The 19,965-nt window shown below is 44.8% G+C and overlaps 1 protein-coding gene across 1 annotated transcript in view; it reads right to left on the bottom strand.

Annotated features, from left to right (window-relative positions):
• Window positions 1–1,422: 1,422 nt before the first annotated feature.
• The window catches only part of LOC115071575, a 52,077-nt gene continuing 33,534 nt past the window's right edge, over window positions 1,423–19,965 (bottom strand). Inside the window, exons 2-4 of the mRNA XM_029567014.1 lie at window positions 4,006–4,183; window positions 3,681–3,925; window positions 1,423–3,452 (exon numbers count right to left, since the gene is read on the bottom strand). Coding sequence (XP_029422874.1) covers window positions 3,172–3,452; window positions 3,681–3,925; window positions 4,006–4,183 — 704 coding nt within the window. The 3' untranslated portion in view covers window positions 1,423–3,171. The remainder of the gene's footprint in view (window positions 3,453–3,680; window positions 3,926–4,005; window positions 4,184–19,965) is intronic.

Genomic DNA, 19,965 nt, shown 5'->3' with positions numbered 1-19,965 from the left:
CAGGACTCCTGTAATCTGGGTACTGTGAAGCAGTTAGCCAGCTCCTCAGCTCTCTCCTGCTGTGCCCACCAGTAAGGTCTGCCTCTGTCCTTGAAGTAGAGCCACATGCCTGCAGGGAGAGCCTTGGATCTCTGGGATGGTTCCTGCAGCCTCCCAAGCAGTTCAGCGCCCCTGACCCCCCATACCAGTCATCCGCAACTGACTTTGGTCCTCTACCCCTCCATGCCCTTCTGAGTCTATGAGTGCAGATGCTCGTTCCAGGTACAAAACTGCTTTCCTTTTCCTCCTCCATGTTGTAGCTAGTGAACATCTCATTTTTCCATTTCCAAAGTAAAAATTCACAGCCTCTAGGAAGACTCCCCAAACTGGGTTAGAGCCTGCCTCCCTGTGGTCCTATCACCTCTGCCTGGACAGGAGCTGCTCACTCATTTTCTGCCTTTTGAGTGTGCTCTAGCAAGGCCCATGTCTACACGGTGCTGGGCCCAGGACCAGGCCCTGTCATAAATGCCAAAAAGGATTGGTCCAAGTGGACTTAATGGAATACATATAAAATTTTTATTTAGACATTACTTTAGAATAATTGTTTTTCTATGTTCGTAAAAGCCTAAATGTGGTTATAATCATAAGGCATACTGACTGAGAAGGGGCACAGGCAGGATGTACTCAGGCAAAAATTCATCAAGTTTCATGTATGCAAACACTTCAATAAATAAGTGATGGCCTGGGGGTGTAGCTCAGTGGTAGTATGCTTAGCATGCATGAGATCCTGGAATCAATTCCACTGATTACCAAAGCCACAAGATAAATAAAACAAATGGGCTGTTTTAAAATTACGGTGTATTAAACCTACAGAGAGCTTCTCTGCCCCTGTGTCAACAGGATAAAACATGAAAGGTGCATTTAAGAGGCAGGGAGCAAGCCTTCACCAGAGGCTGAACTAGCACCCTATTTTGAACTTTTGTGAGCAGTAAATTCCTATGTTTATAAAGCACTCTATCCAAAGTATTTAGTTATAGCAGCAGAAAGGACTACGATTTAACCAAAGGCATAAGATTTCTTTTAAGATGCTAACTCTTTCCCAAAGAGTCAAAATTTAAAACATAGTAATTACTTTAAATCTTTGTTCTGAGAATGTGATTGTGTTTGACTTAAATCTGAGATCCTGAAATTTTGGGGAAAATAAATGATTTCCAAGTCCTTTGCCACAAAATTACACATATTATTTTAAAGACCCATTTCATAAACTGGAAAGGTCTGAGTTCTGTGTGTAATTATACTTCAACGTATGCAATATTCTCAAGTATGACAGTAGTCAGTCTTGCTCAGCTGGGTCCACATTATTACTTTTTTCTACAAGTTTAAAATTTTTTTATTAACTAAAATTTGTTCTTAGTTTCACAAATGGACACAACACACACCAACCACTCTCACCTCATATTATTTTTTAATAACGTCACTCTTTTTCCTTCTTACAGGACTTAAGGTGAACCATACCATGGGGGATACTCTGGCAGCCCTCTTCATACAGAGCCCCATTATAACGTCTCTTAGGAATTGATTAGTTGTCTTTTGTGGATTAGAACATCAAGGTGGAAGTTCAGTTCAGGGTTCCTTTTCTAGCCAGCTATGATGAGAACAAGAGACAGAAACTGGACAGGTAGCACAGGGCAGGGACCCAAAGACCAGCACTCCAGCAGTGCTCCCAGTCTCCAAGCAGGAATGGCAGAAGGGAGCTCTGGTTTCTTGTGTCCCCCTTAATAAGTGCCCCTGCCTCCAGGCTACACATGAGCATATAGCCCAAACTGCTACAGACACTAATACCTTCTACAACCTTTTAGAATGGGATCTCTAGATTTTCATGGTGAAAATGGGATTTATTTATTCCCCAATTCCAGCCTTTCTCCTGAATGATGTTAGGGTTACCTCTTCAGAGGAAGAAATATTGCAGCAGCTCGATTAGGGCTCTGCTGAGACCCATTAAGGGAAAGGGATTTCCTCGTGATCAAAAGAATTGGTTGGACACCTAACATTCCAAGCCCCCAAATGACGATTTATCCCAGCTTGGCCTGCCAATCACCTGACCAAGGGCTCAGCCCTTCAGGAAGGTTGATTCACCTTAAGTCATGCTAAAGGGATGGGCGGAGTAATTATTCTCTAGATGAAATAATATACTTTTCCCCCCAGAAGCCCCACCTTCTAGACAGTGCCTTCTGAAGCTCTGCTAAGGTCCGCTGGGTTTTCTGAATTCCTGGGGAAAGCTTAACTTTTCCTTTCTTCTTCTCTTTACCTCCCTTCAGATACTTGCTGAAAGCCCGGGCACACTACCTGGGCACTCTGGTCTTTCTGTTTTGTTATGCTCCCATCCTCCTCCTCCGTGCAGCTGCGTAGAAAGACCTTAACTTCCTTCTCTCCTTCCTTCTCCCGGAAACTAAAGAGACTGACAGCTTGCCTGCTCTGGAGTTCTTTGAAACTCCAGTAACTGTCCTCGGGGTTCCTTCCGAGTTCATTCTTAAATTCCTTTATTAACAAGACCAAGAACCCTGAGAGGGGTTCCGGGGAGCTGGTATGAAGCACCTCAGGTGAGGCTCCCGGAAATTTCCGCTAACAGAGAAAAGGAGTGGATTTAGAGTTTTTAGTTTGTGTTTTCCAGGACCGTTCTCTACACGTGTGCTTGTTCTCACTGGTCAGCCCTGGGCTGGCAAAAGCCAGTTTTGAAATCCAGTAATTAAAGCATTCTTAAGGTGTGTCCCCCGAGGGACACGATGTACATCTGAAACACACAGCCACGAGGCAGCAAAAGGAACTTCAGAGGAAGGGCATTGCCCTTGGCGCACTGGGGCAATTTTCCTACAAAACACCTATTTTGCCCTATTTTTGAATAGTTTAGTCGAAGTTCCACTGCTTTACATTTTCATTTACTGCTACTTTTCTGACGGTCAAAAAAAAAAAAAATAAGAAAGTTTTAAATCTTCAAATTCTCTATTTCGATGAAGACATTTCTTAGGTGTCACTCATCATTACCACGTGACCTGTCTCTGGGTGGCTTCTAACGCCAGGATTAGGCAGACTGGGAACGCAGCCACCTCCGTGGGGATCGCAGGCCCCTTTCCGAGACGAGAAAACAGAGGCAGCTGAGTGGCCCGGAAGACGAATGTCCCACGGCAGCTGCGCTTATTCCCCAGCTGGCGCACTCTGTCGTTCTGTCCAACTACTACCCGATGCAAAGGAAATGATCTGACAAAGTTGGCAGTGCACGGGGAGATGAGATGGGAGTGAGGCTGGGGAGTGGGATGGGCTACGGTCAGTGATGGTGGTGGTAGTGGTGATGGTGGTGGTGGTGGTGGTGGTGGTGATGGTGATGGTGATGGTGGTGGCAGTGACGCTGGGCCGGCTCCTCTCCCATTTTTCCATCACTGCCCGTCCTCGCAGCCTCCGCCGTCCCCGCGTGGCCTCTGCCCAGAGAAACAGGATTTGCACCCAAGTCGCACGTCCGCGGGCGGGCGCGAGGCTGCAGCGCCTCACCAGCCGGCCCCGCGCCCCTCTGCGCCCGGCGTCCCCGCGCCTCCGCGGCCGGAGCACCACGGACTAGGCTCCTCCGGCCCGGCCTCCCCTGCAGGCAGCGCCCGCACCCCGGCCCGCCCCGCCAAGTGCCCCCCGCGGCCCGGCCACCGGTCACTTACGCCTGCGCTGGGCTCGGCGGCCCGAGACAAAGGCTGTGCGGCCGCGGCGCCGCCGGCTGCTCCCCGAGCCGCGGCTGCCGCGGACCAGAGGAGGATAGGGAGGATGGAGAGGATGGGGAGGAGGAGGGGAGCATCGGGAGGCGGCGAGGGAGCGCGGGGGAAGGGCCCCCGGAGCAGGCCACCGGCTGCAGCAAAGCCAACCAGCCCTCCTCCCCGGCCGCCACCCTCGGGGGTGCAGACCTCCCCTAAGGACCAGGGTACCGCCCCCCCCGGGGGGGCGGGGTGGGAGGAAGAGGAAGGGAAGGAGGAAGGGAGGTGTGTGCGCCTGTGTGCTCCTCCTCGATCGTGATTGTCTCCACCCACCCCCGCGTCTGCCGGCAGCCCTAGGAACAAGCTAGACTCCCCGCCGCAGCTGCCCCGCTCCTGGTGACCTGCGTCCACCTCCCCTAGGTGCCCGCGCACCTCTGCTCCAAACCAGTCTTCGGTTCCACCAGAAAACACACCTGAAAGGTTAAGCGCCCAAAGACACAGGCGAGGGAGAGCAAGCTGAGAGAGGCGATGGCAGGGTCGGATCCCTTGGCGAGCCACTTTTTGTGGCTCGGGTTTTAGCCCTGATGCCAGGTACGTGTGCCAGGCGGGAGCCTTCGGTAGGCTTCTCTGAGAGAAGTAACACTTGAGCTTGGCTCAGTCATTTGTGGCCTGGTATGAAGAGGGGTTTTGATCTTTTTCATATTTTAAAAACTTTTTATTGTGGAATTATTTTATGATCAAAAAAGAAAATGGTGTAATGACCGCAAACGCACATCTCCGGCCTCAAGGGATGTAGATGTTTTCTTCTTTCCTGCTTTCCAAAGTGGGAGTAGTTCCTTAGAATGGGCTGTGGTATTGTCTTACAAACAGCTAACCACTTTTCACTCTACAGTCTGGTCCCCAGGTTTGTGCTGTTTGGTTTTGGTGGGGACCAGGATTTTGCCCCAGATTTTTGGTGGGAAGGTAGTGCTGCACCATTGGCTAGCCAGGCAACATTGATTGACCAAGGTCCAAAGTCGGTGTGTCTGAGACCTAGGCCCCATGCCAAGTGAAACTGATGCCTGGCCCTCCAGAAAAATGAACACACAGAATTTTGACTTAAATTCCAAGGGCTTAAGCTCAAATACTATCATAAAGAGCCCAAGTGCAGGTGACAAGTGCTGAGGTGTTCTTGAAGTCCCTTGGAGTCCTGAGGGTGGGGTCTAGCATTCTGCACCCCCAGAGCCAGAGTCTCCAATGGTTTTTTTTGAGTCCTGGGGTCTCAGCACAGCAAGAGATTAATGCCAGAGTGTCATCTATTGGTGTGTACTATGTTCCATACAGGCACAGCACTGGATTGGTTCCTGACTGTCCCTCAGAAGAGCAGTTCTCAGGGACAGACCTCTGTGCTGAGAATCGCAGGCCACTCCATGTATGTGAACTGCCCCAGTGGCAGAGCAGAAGAGTGGCCGTTGGTGAGTGGTTTGGGAGCAGTGTTAGGAAGAAGCTGGGCAGATGAGTCAAGATGAAGACTGATCTCAGACTGCCTGGCTTTCAGTCCTCCCTTGGCAATAGTGTGCCCTAGGGCAAATGACTTGGCAGTTCTGGGTCTTATTTTCTCAATGTGAAAAAAAAGGGAGTATAGATGGAGCCTGTCTGTTGGAGCTGCTGGGAGGCACTATGCCTGCTTGACTGAGAAGGGTTAAGAAGGTGTTCTGAGAGCTCGTCTCCTGTGCTCCCGGAAAAGCAAAGTGATAGTGATTGAAGCCCAGAGAGATTGCTGCTCAAACAGTTTGTAGTCTCACTCTCAATGAAGAAAAGGCCCAGGCCTGCCTTCTGTTGCTGAATGTACAAGCAGTGCTGGTGCCTCCTGGCAGGTCTCTGCAGAACCCCTCCACACCCAGTTTTCCTTACTGACTTGACTCCAGGGCATAGTCTTTGAAAGGGCTGAAGGGAAGTGACCCTCTGAATCCATCTTCCCAACCAAATTGGCCTCAGTGACTAGTGCCCTTCCCGCCCTGCCTCCCAGGCCTGGCCTCTGTGTGAGCTGTCCCTAGCAGCCTCCCCACCTGGGAGCTAGACCTGCCCCACATTGGTGATGGCAGTTGTCAGGCATCCAGATGGTTTGTGGAATGAACTGGAGTCCATCCACAGTCTCGGCATTACTGGTGACATTCTTAGCACTCCCTACCCAATGCTGTGTAAACAGTACTTCTAGAATGTGGGAGTAAAGCCCATCCTTCCAGGAAGTTTGTCCTGGGCGTCCATTTCTGATCTTTAGCCAGCCCAGCAACTAGCACAGGTAATTTGAATCTGCTCACTTGCCAGCCCTTGCTTGGGGTGGGCAGGACAGGACCTGGGTAGACAGAGGCATGTGTGGCCCAGTCTTCATCTGAAATGAGAAGCACAGTCCTCTACCCTGGTGGGGCTCAGACTTCGCTGACGTTTTTCTGAAGAGAGCTATGTTGTGTCTGTCATCTTTCCATCATGTGGAAAAGCATCTAGAATATCATCAGTTTAAAGAAAGGTTTCAGAACTTTCAGTCTGTGGTCCATTTATTGGCTTCTGTTGCTCTGGGGTCTGAGGCAATGGAGACCATGGTGTGGAGTACATGGTGGGGCAAACCTGCTGATCTCATGATGCCTAGGGAGCAAAAAAGACCAGGATGGTGCAAGGGTCCCTATATCTCCTTAAGGGCATGCCCCCTATGACCCAATTTCTTCCCACTAAGCCCCACTTCTTAAAGGTTCCATCACCGCCCAACAGTGCTGGCACCTGAGGACCAAGCCTTTGGCATATGGTCCCCTGCGGGGACATTTAAGATCTGAACCATGGGACTGGAAAGATGGCTCAGCAGTTAAGAGCACTTCTCTTGCAGAGGACCTGGGCTGGACTCACAGCACCTACATAGCAGCTAACAACCATGTGTAACTCCAGTTCCAGGGCAACCAACACCCTCTTCTGAACTCCATGGACATTTCACTCATGTGGTGCACTTATATACATGCACACAAAACCCATACAAATAAAAGTAAGAGTGAATCAACCAAAAGGAATTAAAGAGCTGTACCACAACATCCACCCCTCCTTTTCTGGCTTTACCATCTCCTTCCCCCATGCCTTCCCCCCACTTCTGTCTTCCCTTTTCTGTCTCATAATGTGTATTACACTGAGTTTTTAAACCCTTTTATTGTGTTTTGTATGAATTCAGGAAAATGTAGGTGAATAAAAGTCAAGTCTTGGGTTTTGTGGGATGAGATAACAAATGAAACGTAATGTCCAGATGTACTCACGGAAGAGCTGCCGGATTATGTGTTCTTACAGAACATGGGGTATCATGTGATTCTTCTTGGGAGTAATTTTACCAAAGAACCTTAGGAATGGGTTAAGATGAAACATAACGAAGGACATTATTAGCATCCATTTGTTCTCTGTGGACAACCTGACCCTTGGAGGCAGTTCTGAGGGAGAACTCCATAAACTATTAAAATGACAAAGAACTTTAGTCTTGATAAAGAAATAGAGTTCAGTTAGCTAAATGGAAGACCATACAAATGTAAGCGGACAGCTTTCGGTGATGAATGGGTCCGATGGCTATAAAGATCAACTTACAGAAGATTAATGGGAGGGAAGATGTATAATATCTAGACTTCCAGCTGTTGAGGAGTGTTAAACTTATTGACAGTGAAGATAAGCTCAGATAAAAGAAATTCCATCCACATGGAGAGAAAATGCTTTAAAATAAGCCTAATGCTAGCAACTAAATTAAGGCAGTAAATATATCTGTGGTTCCAGCTCATTTACTATTATAGAGACTACAGATCATTATAATGAACAGCAGATTATTAACCACAAAGTGCCCTATGTATCACAAGGAATTTGAGCCACTCTGCCACATCAAGGGAAATCCAGTTGTCTCAACATCAAGAAAGCTTGTATGCACTACTTGAAAACTAAGAAAATTGAGAATGTCATAGTGAGTGCTTTTACATCAAGAGGTGAAATCTGTGTCCCTTCCTTGGTGCTCTGGATGGGTTTGCCAACAGAGAATAGCCAAAGGGAGGATATGTAACATTCCAATCATGGTAAAAGGCACACAGCTTCTGTCTGCTTCACTTGGAGGGCTCTCTTGCCAGTGTTCCCTCTTGGGAGCCATAGAGCCTAAGCCTAGGCACAGGGGGAACTCATGGAGAGGACAGACGTCAACAGTCCCAGACTTGCAGGTGGGGAGTGAAGATGCCTCCAGATGACACCCATGCTTGGCCCTCAAGTTCCCTCCAGCTGTTGAGTCTTTCCAGATGAGACTCCAATCATTATAGAGAAGATACCTATCATCACTATAGTACTGTGACCAAATTCTGACCCCCAAAATCTGTGAGCATAGTAAAGTAAGGTTGCATAATGCCATGAAGCTTAGGTAGTTACTATGAGGTAACAAGACTACCAAATGATACACAAACATAAACCAAATGAGAGAATTCATACCACAAAAGCCCAAAGTCTCAGCAGGGACCCATGGAAAATAAGCTGATCTAGAAGTTGCAAGGGGTGTGTGTGCTGAAATCCAAGCAGTACTGTGCCGTTTGTAGTGCCACAGCCCTGGTTCTCAGGCTTTCAGGCTTGGATTGGAACTAAACCAGGGCCCCTGACTCTGTTTTACAAATGACACATTCTAGGACTTCTTAACTTCCATAACCCAATGAGCCAATACCTTATAATTTATTTCCATATTTCTTTTTCTATTCTATGTCTTCTGATTCTCCTGAGCCCTAAGGCAGATTCCTTATGGTAAACTATTTATTTGTTTGTTTATTTATTTATTTATTTATTTATTTATTTTGCCTAATGCATCTAATTCTTCCCTACTCTCTATAAGTCCCATCCCTCTAGGACCCCGGTCTACAGTCTTTCAAATTCAGCACTCTGCAGAGCCAAGGGTCTATCTTGCATAGCAGTGCAAGATCTCAGATGCATTCCTGTTGTTTCTGAGGGTCTTAGCACCATGCACAGCACAAAAGAGTCACCAGAGAGCTCTTTGGAGTTGGTCTTGACATAGGAGTAATAACCAATATTATTTTGCTCATGCTGGATGTATGTGAAGTGGTTAATTGCTCCAAGAAGATGTATAATTTGATGTTATCATTGATGATGGTGTAATTTAAGTATCAGGGAGAAGAGATCTAGCAAACATCCCTTTCTCTGGTGTCTCGACCAAACATGTTCACCATTCTGAATGCTCACCTCTGTCATAAAAGCCATCTTTCTGGAAAGCTGCTTTCCTTTTTTAACAACAGGACATTTAAAATCAAAATCCAGAAAATGCCTCCCAATTAAAATTTTACACTGCCCGTTGCTGCACGCCAGCTCTGTTACTGCTTTTTGTTGCTGCCCATTATAAATAATGGCCCTAGGACACATTTTGTAACTAGAGACATTAACAAACATGCCATTCTGCTCCCATGAAATAAACCATGCATCTGCTAAGGTGACTTGATGGACAGTTTTTTTCCAGACTCTTTTTTTCTCCCATAGAAAGTAGAAATTTCAGGAAATGTAAATCAGAGATGCTGTTTTATTCAGGATCCTCTTCATTTGGTTCATGGTTCAGAACATTTTGGGCCTTTGTATCAATGAAATGAAAATGTGTTCATATGAATATGCCTTGTCTTTGTTCCATGGTCTCAGAAACAGGGAATGACCTTCTCTTCCAAGGTTATCTATATGATGGGACAGAAAAGGACCAGGGCTTGGCATTACACAAACCGGTTGGTGAATCCCAGATTTGTCATTTATTAGATGAGCAACTGGAAGTAAGTTCCTCTGGTTCTTTGAGCCTCAGTTTCCTGGACTGTAAGATGGGAATAGTGATGTACATATGAAGCATATGTTCCAAGACCCCCAGTAGATACCCGAAAACACAGACCATACACAGAGGAATAGAGGTCTACTAAGTTCATGGTTCTAGAGACTGGGAAGTCTCAGAGCATGGTGCAGGTTTCTAGTCAGCATCTGGAGCATGGCAGGAGACAGAGCTCACTTCTAATAAAACCACTCCTGCAATAACCCATTGTGCAAGAATGGAGCCAGACTCTTCATGGCCCAAACAACCCAGCAAAAATTCTACCCCCAAAACCTTTTGCAGGTGAACTTTTTACATTTTCAACACATGGAACTAGGACAACACATTCAACCATAGTAAGACAAAAAGGCAAAGAGGGAAGAGTTACCAAACCCAAAGAGGACAGCTGGGCAGGAGTTTCAGCCAAGTTTCAGTACATAACACAACCATGGGATTATGTACTGGTTATTTTTATGTTGCTGTGATAAGTGCCCATGACCAAGGCAACTTACAAAAGGACGAGTTTATTGGACTTACTATTGCAGAGGGATAAGAGTCCATCATGGTGGGGAGGCATGGCAGGAGGCAGCTGGAACAGAAAGCTGAGAGTTCACATCTTCAAGCACACACAGGATGGAGAAAGCAAAAGTGGAATTGAGGCAAGGCTTAAGAACGCTCAGAGCCCACCCCCAGTAACAGGCTTTCTCCAGTAAAACCTCCTAGGTTTCATGATTTTCCCTAAAGAGTGTCACCAACTTGGAACCAAGTGTTCAAATACTTGGAACCCATGAGGTACAATCTCATTTAAACATCACATTCCACTCCTTGGCCCCCACAGGCTTATGGTGATATCATAATGCAAAATGCATTTAGTCCAACTTCAAAAGTTTCCATAGTCTTTAACAGTCTCAATGTTATTCAAAATTCCAAAGTCTCTTTTGAGACTCAAGGAAGGAAATCTCCTAACTATAAGCCCCATACAAAATCAAAAGGCAGATTACATACTTACAACATATAATGGCACAGAGTATACATTTCCATTCCAAAAGGAAGGAATGGGTGTATAGCAAGGAAATACCAGACCAAAACAAGACCAAAAACCAGTAGGGAGAACATCAAATCCTGTAGTTCCACATCCAATATCTGGAAATTTAGTTCCCAAAGCCTTAGATGGCTCAGCCCTTCCAGCTTTGCTGCCTGTACCATACTATCTCTCTTGGGTTGGCTCCTCAGCAGATGTCTCCTGGCTCTGACATCTCCAACATCTTGGGGTCTCCACTGCCAACCAGGCTTTACTTTCACAGCCTCACACAGTAGCTTGTCAGGGCCTTCTTTATGTAGGAAATCCCCTGCTACACACTTCCTGGCCTCAGTGGCCCTCTGAAACCACAGAGGAAGGACTGATGACCCCTGCCCCTCTTGTATCTTTCATGTCTCTAAAACCAGCACTATGTGAAGGATACTGCAAAATTCAGCTGCCAGCTTGGGGTAGACCTTGGTTCCCTTCATCCACATTATCAGCAGCTTCAGTATGTTGTGGTTTTCTAGGAGCAGAAAACTTCTTAAGTCTTTTCCTTTCACAAGTTGGAGGCTTAGCTGGGTGTGACCTTGCCCCCAGTGTATTCTTTCCATTATTCAAGTGCAAATGTGAAGGCCTCTCCTTAATGGCTCTAGTCTCCTTATCAAAGAGAGCCTCTATTCCAGAACAGGTTTTGACTGCCTTGGCTGCTATATTATTAAGCTTCCTAGTGTTCCTTTTCTCCTCACACTGTACATTTTGCATTTCTTTCTGCCCTACCTGTTCTTTTTCATTGTAGATATGCATAATATTCATCATTAATAACAATGTCACTGACTCAACATTAGGCTGTCTTGAAATTTCCTCCACCAAAGAAATTAGTCTGTTTCAAATTAGCCTCAGGAAAGTTCTTAGGTCATGGGCAGATGGCAGCCAAATGCTTTGTCAAAACATCCCAGTTGCTGTGTAAGTCTTTATTTCCCTCTGGAATTATCTTGCTTTCAGCACTACTTTCTTTTAGGCTCCTACTAGAATGACCCATTAAGCTCTTCTTACAGCATTCAACTGCTTTTCTAGTCCAAACTTCCAAAGTCTTCCACATTCCTCCAATACCCAATATGGTCCGGTTCTTCACAGCCACACCCCATTCCTGACACCAACTTCAGTACTAGTTACTTTTTGGTTGCTGTGATAAATTCTATGATTTATAGAAGGAAGGAAATTTATAGAAGGAAGAGTTTATTTGGCTTACTGTTCCAGAGGGATGAGAGTCCATCATGGCAGGGAAACGTGGCAGGAGGCAGCTGGAGCAGAAAGCTGAGAGCTCACATCTTCAAGCAGAAATGGGAAGCAGAGAGTAACACTGGAAATGAGGCTTAAGGACTCCTGAAGCCCGTCTCCAGTGACATGTTTCCTCCAGCTAGGTTGCACTTCCTAAAGTTTCCATGACCCACAGCTGGTGACCTCCAGCCTCCTTCTGGTGTTCCCATTGGTAGATTCTATCCAGAAAGAACATGTGGAGGGTCAGTTTCCCAGCCACATAGGGTAAAGAAGGCTGGAAAGAGGATCCTGAGGGGCTGGGAAAAAATGTCCTAAAAAACTTCCTGTTTCTGTTTTTTGTTCAGGTTGAAAATGAAACTTCATGGTCTTTTAGAGGAAAATGTAGGAATCATATTTATTTATTTATTTATTTATTTATTTATTTATTTAATTTATTTATTTATTTTATGTTTATCCATGTATTGCCTGCATGTAGGTAAGTACATCCATGTCATGCAATGCCCGTGGAGGTCAGAAGAGGCAGTTGGATTCCCTAGGACTGGAGTTACGAACAGTTGTTAGCTGCCATGTGGGTGCTGGGATTCAAACCCAGGTCTTCTGCAAGAACAACCAGTGTTCTTAACTGCTGAGCCATCTCTCCAGCCCAGGAATCATCTTTGATGATCTAGTTCAGCCTACATGGCATCCATATGGACCTTTGATTTTAGCCCCAACATTGCTCTCGATATCATGAAGCAGAGTGGTAGGAAAGAGAAAGTAAGAGAACAGCATAAACACCTCTGTGGTGATCCTCTTCTGCTGGTTCTGAAGCCTAACATAACTACAGGTAACTTCTCTTTCCATGCTCCTCTTAAGCCTGCTGGCATCTCAGTGGGAGGAAGTTCTTTGTTGGATGGTGGAACACAAACTTTTGACCTAGATAGCTTTGAGTCTTGGTGGTCTGACTTGAGTTTGGCCTTGACTTGAGTGCAGTCTCCTCCCACAGTGTGTTTTAAAGCCTGTGGCTCCATGAGTCCATTGGAGTGTCCACAGAATCCTCCCATATTCATTACATAGCAATAACCCAAGCTTTCTCAGATGGTTTTAGACAAATATCCCTGCTCAGTCCAGTCTAGAGCTTTTGGTTTAGCAGTATGAAGGTCAAGGCCCAGTTGTACCTTCTTACCTTCTAATACAGAAGTCTTAGGTGTTCCCTGGTGATAGTGATAGTCTTTTCTGGAATCTGGAACTTCTAAAACCACTGATTCCAAGATCCCAGGATGAAAAGAAATTGTTCCAATGGCTTTTAAGGTGTGATGAACTTAGAAACATTGCTATCTCCACCATTCGTTTCTCAGACCAATGTATCTGGCCTCTGGGGAGGCAGCACCAAATACTGGTCATGGGTTTGAGGTATATGGTGATACAGTTAGCCATCAACAACTTTAAGGATGGTGTGTTTTTCCCATTTGCTACCATAACTGAGCCTTCAGCAGAACAGTCCAGCATCCTATTAACTAATGCTGCTTCTATATAGGAGAGCTTGGGTTAAGACTAGCACACTTCATGAACTCCTATGATCACAAAATGTGCTTTCTGGTTGGAGTCAATGTTGTAATGCATATTGAAAGTGTCATTAAGGAGCTCCTAACACTCTAAATCCTTCCATCTGGCAGAGCATCAAGGAAAGGGGAGGAAAACTGTATCACATGTATCAGTTACTTTACTTGTTGCTATAACAAAATATCCAAAAAGAAGCAACTTAAGGGAGGAAGGGTTTACTTTGGCCCACAGTTTGAGGGTACAGTCCATCATGGAGGGGAAAGTCTGGTGGCAGCAGCCTGAGGCAGCTGGCCACATTGTGTCCATAGTCAAGGTGACAGATGCTGGTGCTCAGCTCATTGTCCTCTTTTTATTCAGTCCAGGATCCTAGTCCACGGGGTGGCACTCCCAATATTCAGGGTGGGCCTTACCTTCTCAGTCGAGTCTTTCTGGAAACATCCTCAAAGACACACTCAAAAGTACATATCCATGGCGATTCTAAATCCAGTCAAGGTGATAATGACGATTAAACATCATGTCACATATGAGTTTATCCTTTTAAAGATTGCTTGCTACCTCCTCCCTAGTGAAAGAGGCCAGTGTGATGAAATTCTCAAAAGGTAGCAAGCTGCTTACTACCCCTTAACTCCATCTAGAAACAGAAGCAGTATCAGCAGTTCAACTGATTGCAGTTGGATGTACTCAGCCCCAAGTTTGAAAAAGGTCCTATTGCTTGGCTCTTCATCCCTTTATTGTCCACATTTCCTCCCCCAGGACCACTTCATCATAGGTGAAGGAAAGGGCTGATGGACAGCTACAGGATATTCTGTCTTTATGCCTGCTTATTATGAGCCCATGATGCTGGTGGATGACTTGTGAGGATTTACATGGAATCTTGACTACTTCACACTCTGTGAACATTCTAAGAACATCCAGGAGGAAGAAATTCCACATTCCTTCCTCTAAGTTTCATGCAAACTATCACCAGGGGCTATGGTTTGAATGTTTTTTCCAAAGTTTATGTTAGAAAAATCTTATCTCCAATGCAACAATGTTGAGAAGTAAGATCAAGAGGTGACTAGGTCACGATGAGTGACGATACCTTCATGAATGAGTTAGTGCCAATATCAGGGGAGTAGGTTCTTTTAGCACAAGACTGAGGTTGTTCAGTTCCCACTTGTTCTCTGTCACCATGTGGTGCCTTCCACCCTGGGTTGATGCAGCACGAAGGCCCTTCCAAATGTGGCACTTTATACAAAACAAAAAACAAAAAGCAAAACAAAACAAACGTGGTACTTCAATCTTGGGCTTCCCAACCTCCATAGCTATAAGCATAATAAACTTCTATTGTTTACAAATTTCCCAGCCTGTAGTGTCCTGTTACAGCATTACAAAACAGATGGAGATTGCAGGTTGTCCTGAAAGTCCCTGCTCGTGAATCAGAGTAGGTCTAGATCTCTTCATCTAGACAAATGGACGCATCCTGATGTTTAACCAGATGTTTTGCACTGGAAGGGTTTTACTAATAACTGTAAGTCCATCCCCCAGTGTTCCTGCAGTACCAATCTATCTGTACCATCCAGAGTCCCAATTTTTCCACTGAGACAAGAGAAGCTGGTCTATCAGTGTGTTCCTTTCTGATCTAGCCTTTAAGGGATACTACCATAGAGTTCTTTGGGGGTGCAGGCGCCCCATTTCTTAAAGCCTTGATAAAAACAAGTATCCTTTAGACCCTCCCAAGGGAGTGCATTTTTTTTTTTTTTGGTCTTTTTGAGACAGGGTCTCCCTGTAGTCCCAGCTGTCCTGGAACTCCCTATGTAAACCAGGTTGGCCTTGAACTCACAGAGATCTGCCTGCCTCTGCCTCCCAAGTGCTGGGATTAAAGGCATGCGCCACCACGCCCGGCTAGGAGTGGATTTTTAAGTGGCTGTGAAAAGTACACATAATAGTTCTGTTCTTACATCCCTACTTTACTAAGTCTGTGGACTCTTTCTCTATAGAATACTTGGGGCTATGGTGATTTTTACGTCAATTACTACAGACCATAGTAGAATCAGGCTTCCATTAGCTAATTAGTTTACTATTAGTGCATACTGTTCCAGGATTCTGCATGTATTGGAGGTCCCAAGATAAGCTTCCAAGGTCTCTCACTTCAGGGAAGGACTTGCTATCTAGTCCTGGGTAAAGTAATAGGCAGACATTGTGAAGAAAGTGAAAAAAAAGGCAACCCATTCCATTCATGAGAACGTTGCCCTATGATTTAATCACTGCCCAAACCACTTCTACTTAAATATCACCATTTTGTAGGGAAGGATTTCAGCATATGAATTTTCTTTTTTTTTTTTTTCTTTTGTCTTTTTGAGACAGGGTTTCCCTGTAGCCCCAGCTGTCCTGGAACTCGCTACGTAGAACAGGTTGGCCTTGAACTCATAGAGCTCTGCCTGCCTCTGCCTCCCAAGGGCTGGGATTAAAGGCATCCACCATGGCCTCAGCATATGAATTTTAAACAGACACAAACATTCAGACCATAGCAGAGATACAAGTTGAGGCAAGGGCTTTGTAGCAATTGAATCGGCAAAAGTACTTTTTTCTGTCCCTCTTTGAAAGAGAGGGACTGAAGTGATTTGCTTCACATGCAGCAGATAGCATTATCATACCTGTGCAGATTTCCCCCCAGGTTATGCTAAGTTGCTTGCCCTCTGTTCTAACGTTGTCTAAAGATATGAGTGACCTGAACATGCATCAGTCCATTAGATCCATAGATGAGATCATGTTCATCACACTAGGACAAGAGGTGCCTAGGACACCAGAGGTCTTTGTAAGGTATATGTGCTCCAGAACATGGGAGGCAAACCCTACAAAGATTCAAGAGGACTTAGTGGTAGAGTGCTAGCCTAGCATGTACAAGGGCCAAGTTTATTCACCAGTACCAGAAAATAATCCCTTCTCTATAGCCTGCTGAGATGATGTACACCCACAATGTCAGCACTCAGGAGGCTGAGGCAGAGAGATGACCAGTTTGAGGCTAGCCTGGAATACACAGAAAAACACCATTTCAAAAAGAAAAAGAAGCTTGATGAGCTGGCCACACCAGTAAAGTGTTTGGTGCTTCTATGGATAAGGATAGCCCTTTCAAAATGAAAAGACAAATGATTCCATCTTGACCTCCGACAATGAGGAAAGATGTACAAGGTACCACAGGCCTCTTTAGCATTTGGCAGCCTGTGTCACAGCATGAACCTGCCTATATACTGAGTGTTGTAGATGTCTCCCACCTTTGTGTGTGGCCTACAAGAAAAGGCTTTGCAGTGGGTCTTGGTTTGGGGGCAACCAAGATATGTGCCACTTGGACCCTATAGTATTGAGAGTATCAGTGGCAGGAAAAGCTGATGTATGGAATTTGTGACAAATGCCAGTGGAGGAGTTGCATTGTAATACCCCGAGGTCAGAGTGGCACATGCCTTTGATCCCATATTCCGGAGACAGAGGCAGGTGGATCTCTGTGAGTTCAAGGCCAGTCTGGTATACATAGCCAGTTCCAGGCCAGCTAGAATTACACAGTGAGACTTATTATTAATAATAAGAGAATAACACAGTATTATATTATTATAATACTAATAATATCTTGAGATTTTTGTAGCATAGTCATACTGTCTGCTGTGATTTTAATGTGTTATCTGAAAGTTCCTGTGTTAGAAATTTAATTTCCAGATTCATAGTTTAGTGATATTTGGAGGTGCTATTTGGTTAGTAACTAGGGTTAGATAAGTTCATGAAGATGAGGCCAATGTCCTAGGATTAGTGGCTTTATAAGAAGAGGAGGAGACCTGAGCCAGCACCCTCACTGTGTATACAGTTTCCCCAAGGTTATATTAATATGCTTGCCCTCTACTGTAATGTCAGAAGGTATTTGAGCTAACTGGTCATGTGTTAATCCATTGCATCCATGTATCACTCTCTGCCAAGTTGTGACACAGCAAGAAGCTCCTTTTCAGATGCCAGCCCCTTGATATTTAACTTCTCAGCCTCCAGAACATCTCACATTTCATTTCTTTAAAAAGGATGCAGTTTCTTATATTCTTTTAAAGCAACACAAAGTAGACTAAGACACTGTCTTCAGTAAAGAATCACACAGCTTTTAAAACACAACTTTCTGTTGTGCTGCTAGGTCTTAATAGAGTTACATCTTCTGACCAGTAGATAAGCAAGTGACTGGGCCGGGGGTACTACTGACCCTGAGCTGGCCCTGGCAGACTCCCCAAGCCATAAGGTTGAGTGGACTTGGGAGCAAGAATGGTCTGGGGTGAAACTGGTACATGTAAGACTACACAACCAGGGCTAGAGGACCAGCAAGCCATGTGCACTGATATTCCAGACCTTCATGACATATACCTTCATGAAGCTAGCTCCCTTAATCTCAGCTCATTTCTATGCATGAGAGAGAGAGAGAGAGAGAGAGAGAGAGAGAGAGAGAGAGAGAGAGAGAGAGAGCCCTTTATAGCAAGAAGGAAGAAGAGAAATGAGTTGAGTTGGTTTGGTATATGAATGAAAACTTCAAGTGGACAGGAAGTATATACACTACTTCAAACTATGACCTTGACATAGATAAGGGAGGTGCTCTCCAGGTCCTGCCCATTGGTGAGGAGCTATTGGCAGTTGATAACTGCTGGGGGAGGGAGAATCATTCTTCTTTGAGGGTGTGATCATTGGTGTGCCCTAGTGGATTGGCCCCACATTCATGCACATATGGGCAGCTCTAATGGACTTAATGGATTATCAAAACAAGAAGAGGAGGAAAAGGAGGAGGAGGAGGAGAAAGAGGAGGAGGAGGAAGAAGAGGAAAGAAGTTGGGAGGAAAATGTTCTGGGGGACTCAGAATAGGAAGGGAAAAATGAGGGGGTGGATAAGATCATATTTCATTATATACATGTATGAAGTTTTCAAAGAATAAAAATTAGAATAATAATAAAACAGGAATAAACTATGGCCTTGAAAGACAATGGTAAGGGAAAACATTCCTACAGGTTAGAGTTTTGGGAAGTATACTGGGCCACTGGCAGGGAAAATGGCACAAGATTAGAATCTACACAGGCTTGTGGGCAAGGGTGAATGACTCATTGACTAGACAGAAGCTCATAAGGAATACATTCAAAAGACCAGGAACATAAAGGTGTGGGGTAGAGCCATGTGGATGGATAAAAGTGACTGTGAAGAGAGAAGGATTTGTAACACATGATGTAGCCACAAGAGTGCATTCACCCTAGAGGCACTCAGGTGTCAACATAAGAGGTGAGGATTTACAGAGATGACTGCGGGGTTGCTGAGGAGTATATATGACCTGAGGGTATGCACACTGGAAAGCCTTTACTCAGCATGGATCAAGCCTTCTCTTTCTAGCCTTCCCCAGATTGTATGCTTTAGCCTTCCCCAAATCCAGGAGACCTAATGTGTGATTAGGGCCAAATTACATACAGTTGGCTGGGAAGAGTGGCTGGATACTCTGGTGAGGGTCCAATGACCCTGCTTACCCCATCCTTTAATGAAGGAACAAGGAACGCAACCATCAACAAGCCCAATAGTGTCAATGTTTAGCAAGCAGGCACAGCTGAAGTCGTGATGATGGCAGTTGTTTGATGCAGAAGAGACTGCTGTACAGCATCATTTAAAAGGATTTGCTGCTAGGATCCACAAATGAGGGAGAACATACATCTTTTGTCTTGTTTTTCTGAGTCTATATTAAACTTCACTTAGTATAACAGTTTCTAGATCCATCCATTTACCTGCAAATTTCATTATTTCATCTTTCTTTACTGCTGAATAGAACTCCATTGTGTGAAGGTGCCACATTTTTGTTAACGATTCATCAGTCGACAGTCACTTAGGTTGCTTCCATTTATTAGCTATTGTGAAAAGAGCAGCAACAAACATGGTTGTCACAAGTGTCTCTACAATAGGATGAGTCCTTTGGGTACATGCCAAGGAATGGTATAACTGGGCCATATGGTAGGTTCAGTTTTAGTTTTTTTAAGAGTTCTCCACATTGGTTTCCATAGTGGTTGCATGAGTTTGCAATCCCACCAGCAATGAATGAGCATACAGACATACATCAAAAAGATAATTCACCATGATCAAGTAGGCATTATTCCAGGGGTGCGGGGATGATTCAATATATGCAAGTCAATAAATGTCATCAATCATATTAGTGGACTCAAAGACAAAAACCACATCGTCATCTCAATAGATACAGAAATGGCTTTTGACAAAATTCAACATGCATTCATGATAAAAGTTCTAAAGGGAATTGGACTGGAGGGGACATACCTCAACATAATTAAAGCTATATACAACAAACCCGCAACCAACATCATTCTAAATGGAGAAAAACTGGAAGCATTCCCATTGAAATCATTCACCAGACAAGGCTGTCCACTATCTTCACTTTTCTTTAACAGTGCTTGAAACTCTTGCAAGAGCAATAAGACAAGAGCAGGAAATTAAAGGAGTAATAATTGGAAAAGAAGAGATCAAATTATCTGTTTTGCAGATGATATTATATCTAAGAGATGCCAAAAATTCCACCAGAAAACTCCTAGAAATTATTAACATGTTCAGTAAAG

The sequence above is a fragment of the Nannospalax galili genome, unplaced genomic scaffold (assembly GCF_000622305.1).
Source record: "Nannospalax galili isolate Female #2095 unplaced genomic scaffold, S.galili_v1.0 scaffold299, whole genome shotgun sequence".
NCBI classification, from domain to species: domain Eukaryota; kingdom Metazoa; phylum Chordata; class Mammalia; order Rodentia; family Spalacidae; genus Nannospalax; species Nannospalax galili.
This window is presented reverse-complemented; position numbering and strand designations above follow the sequence as displayed.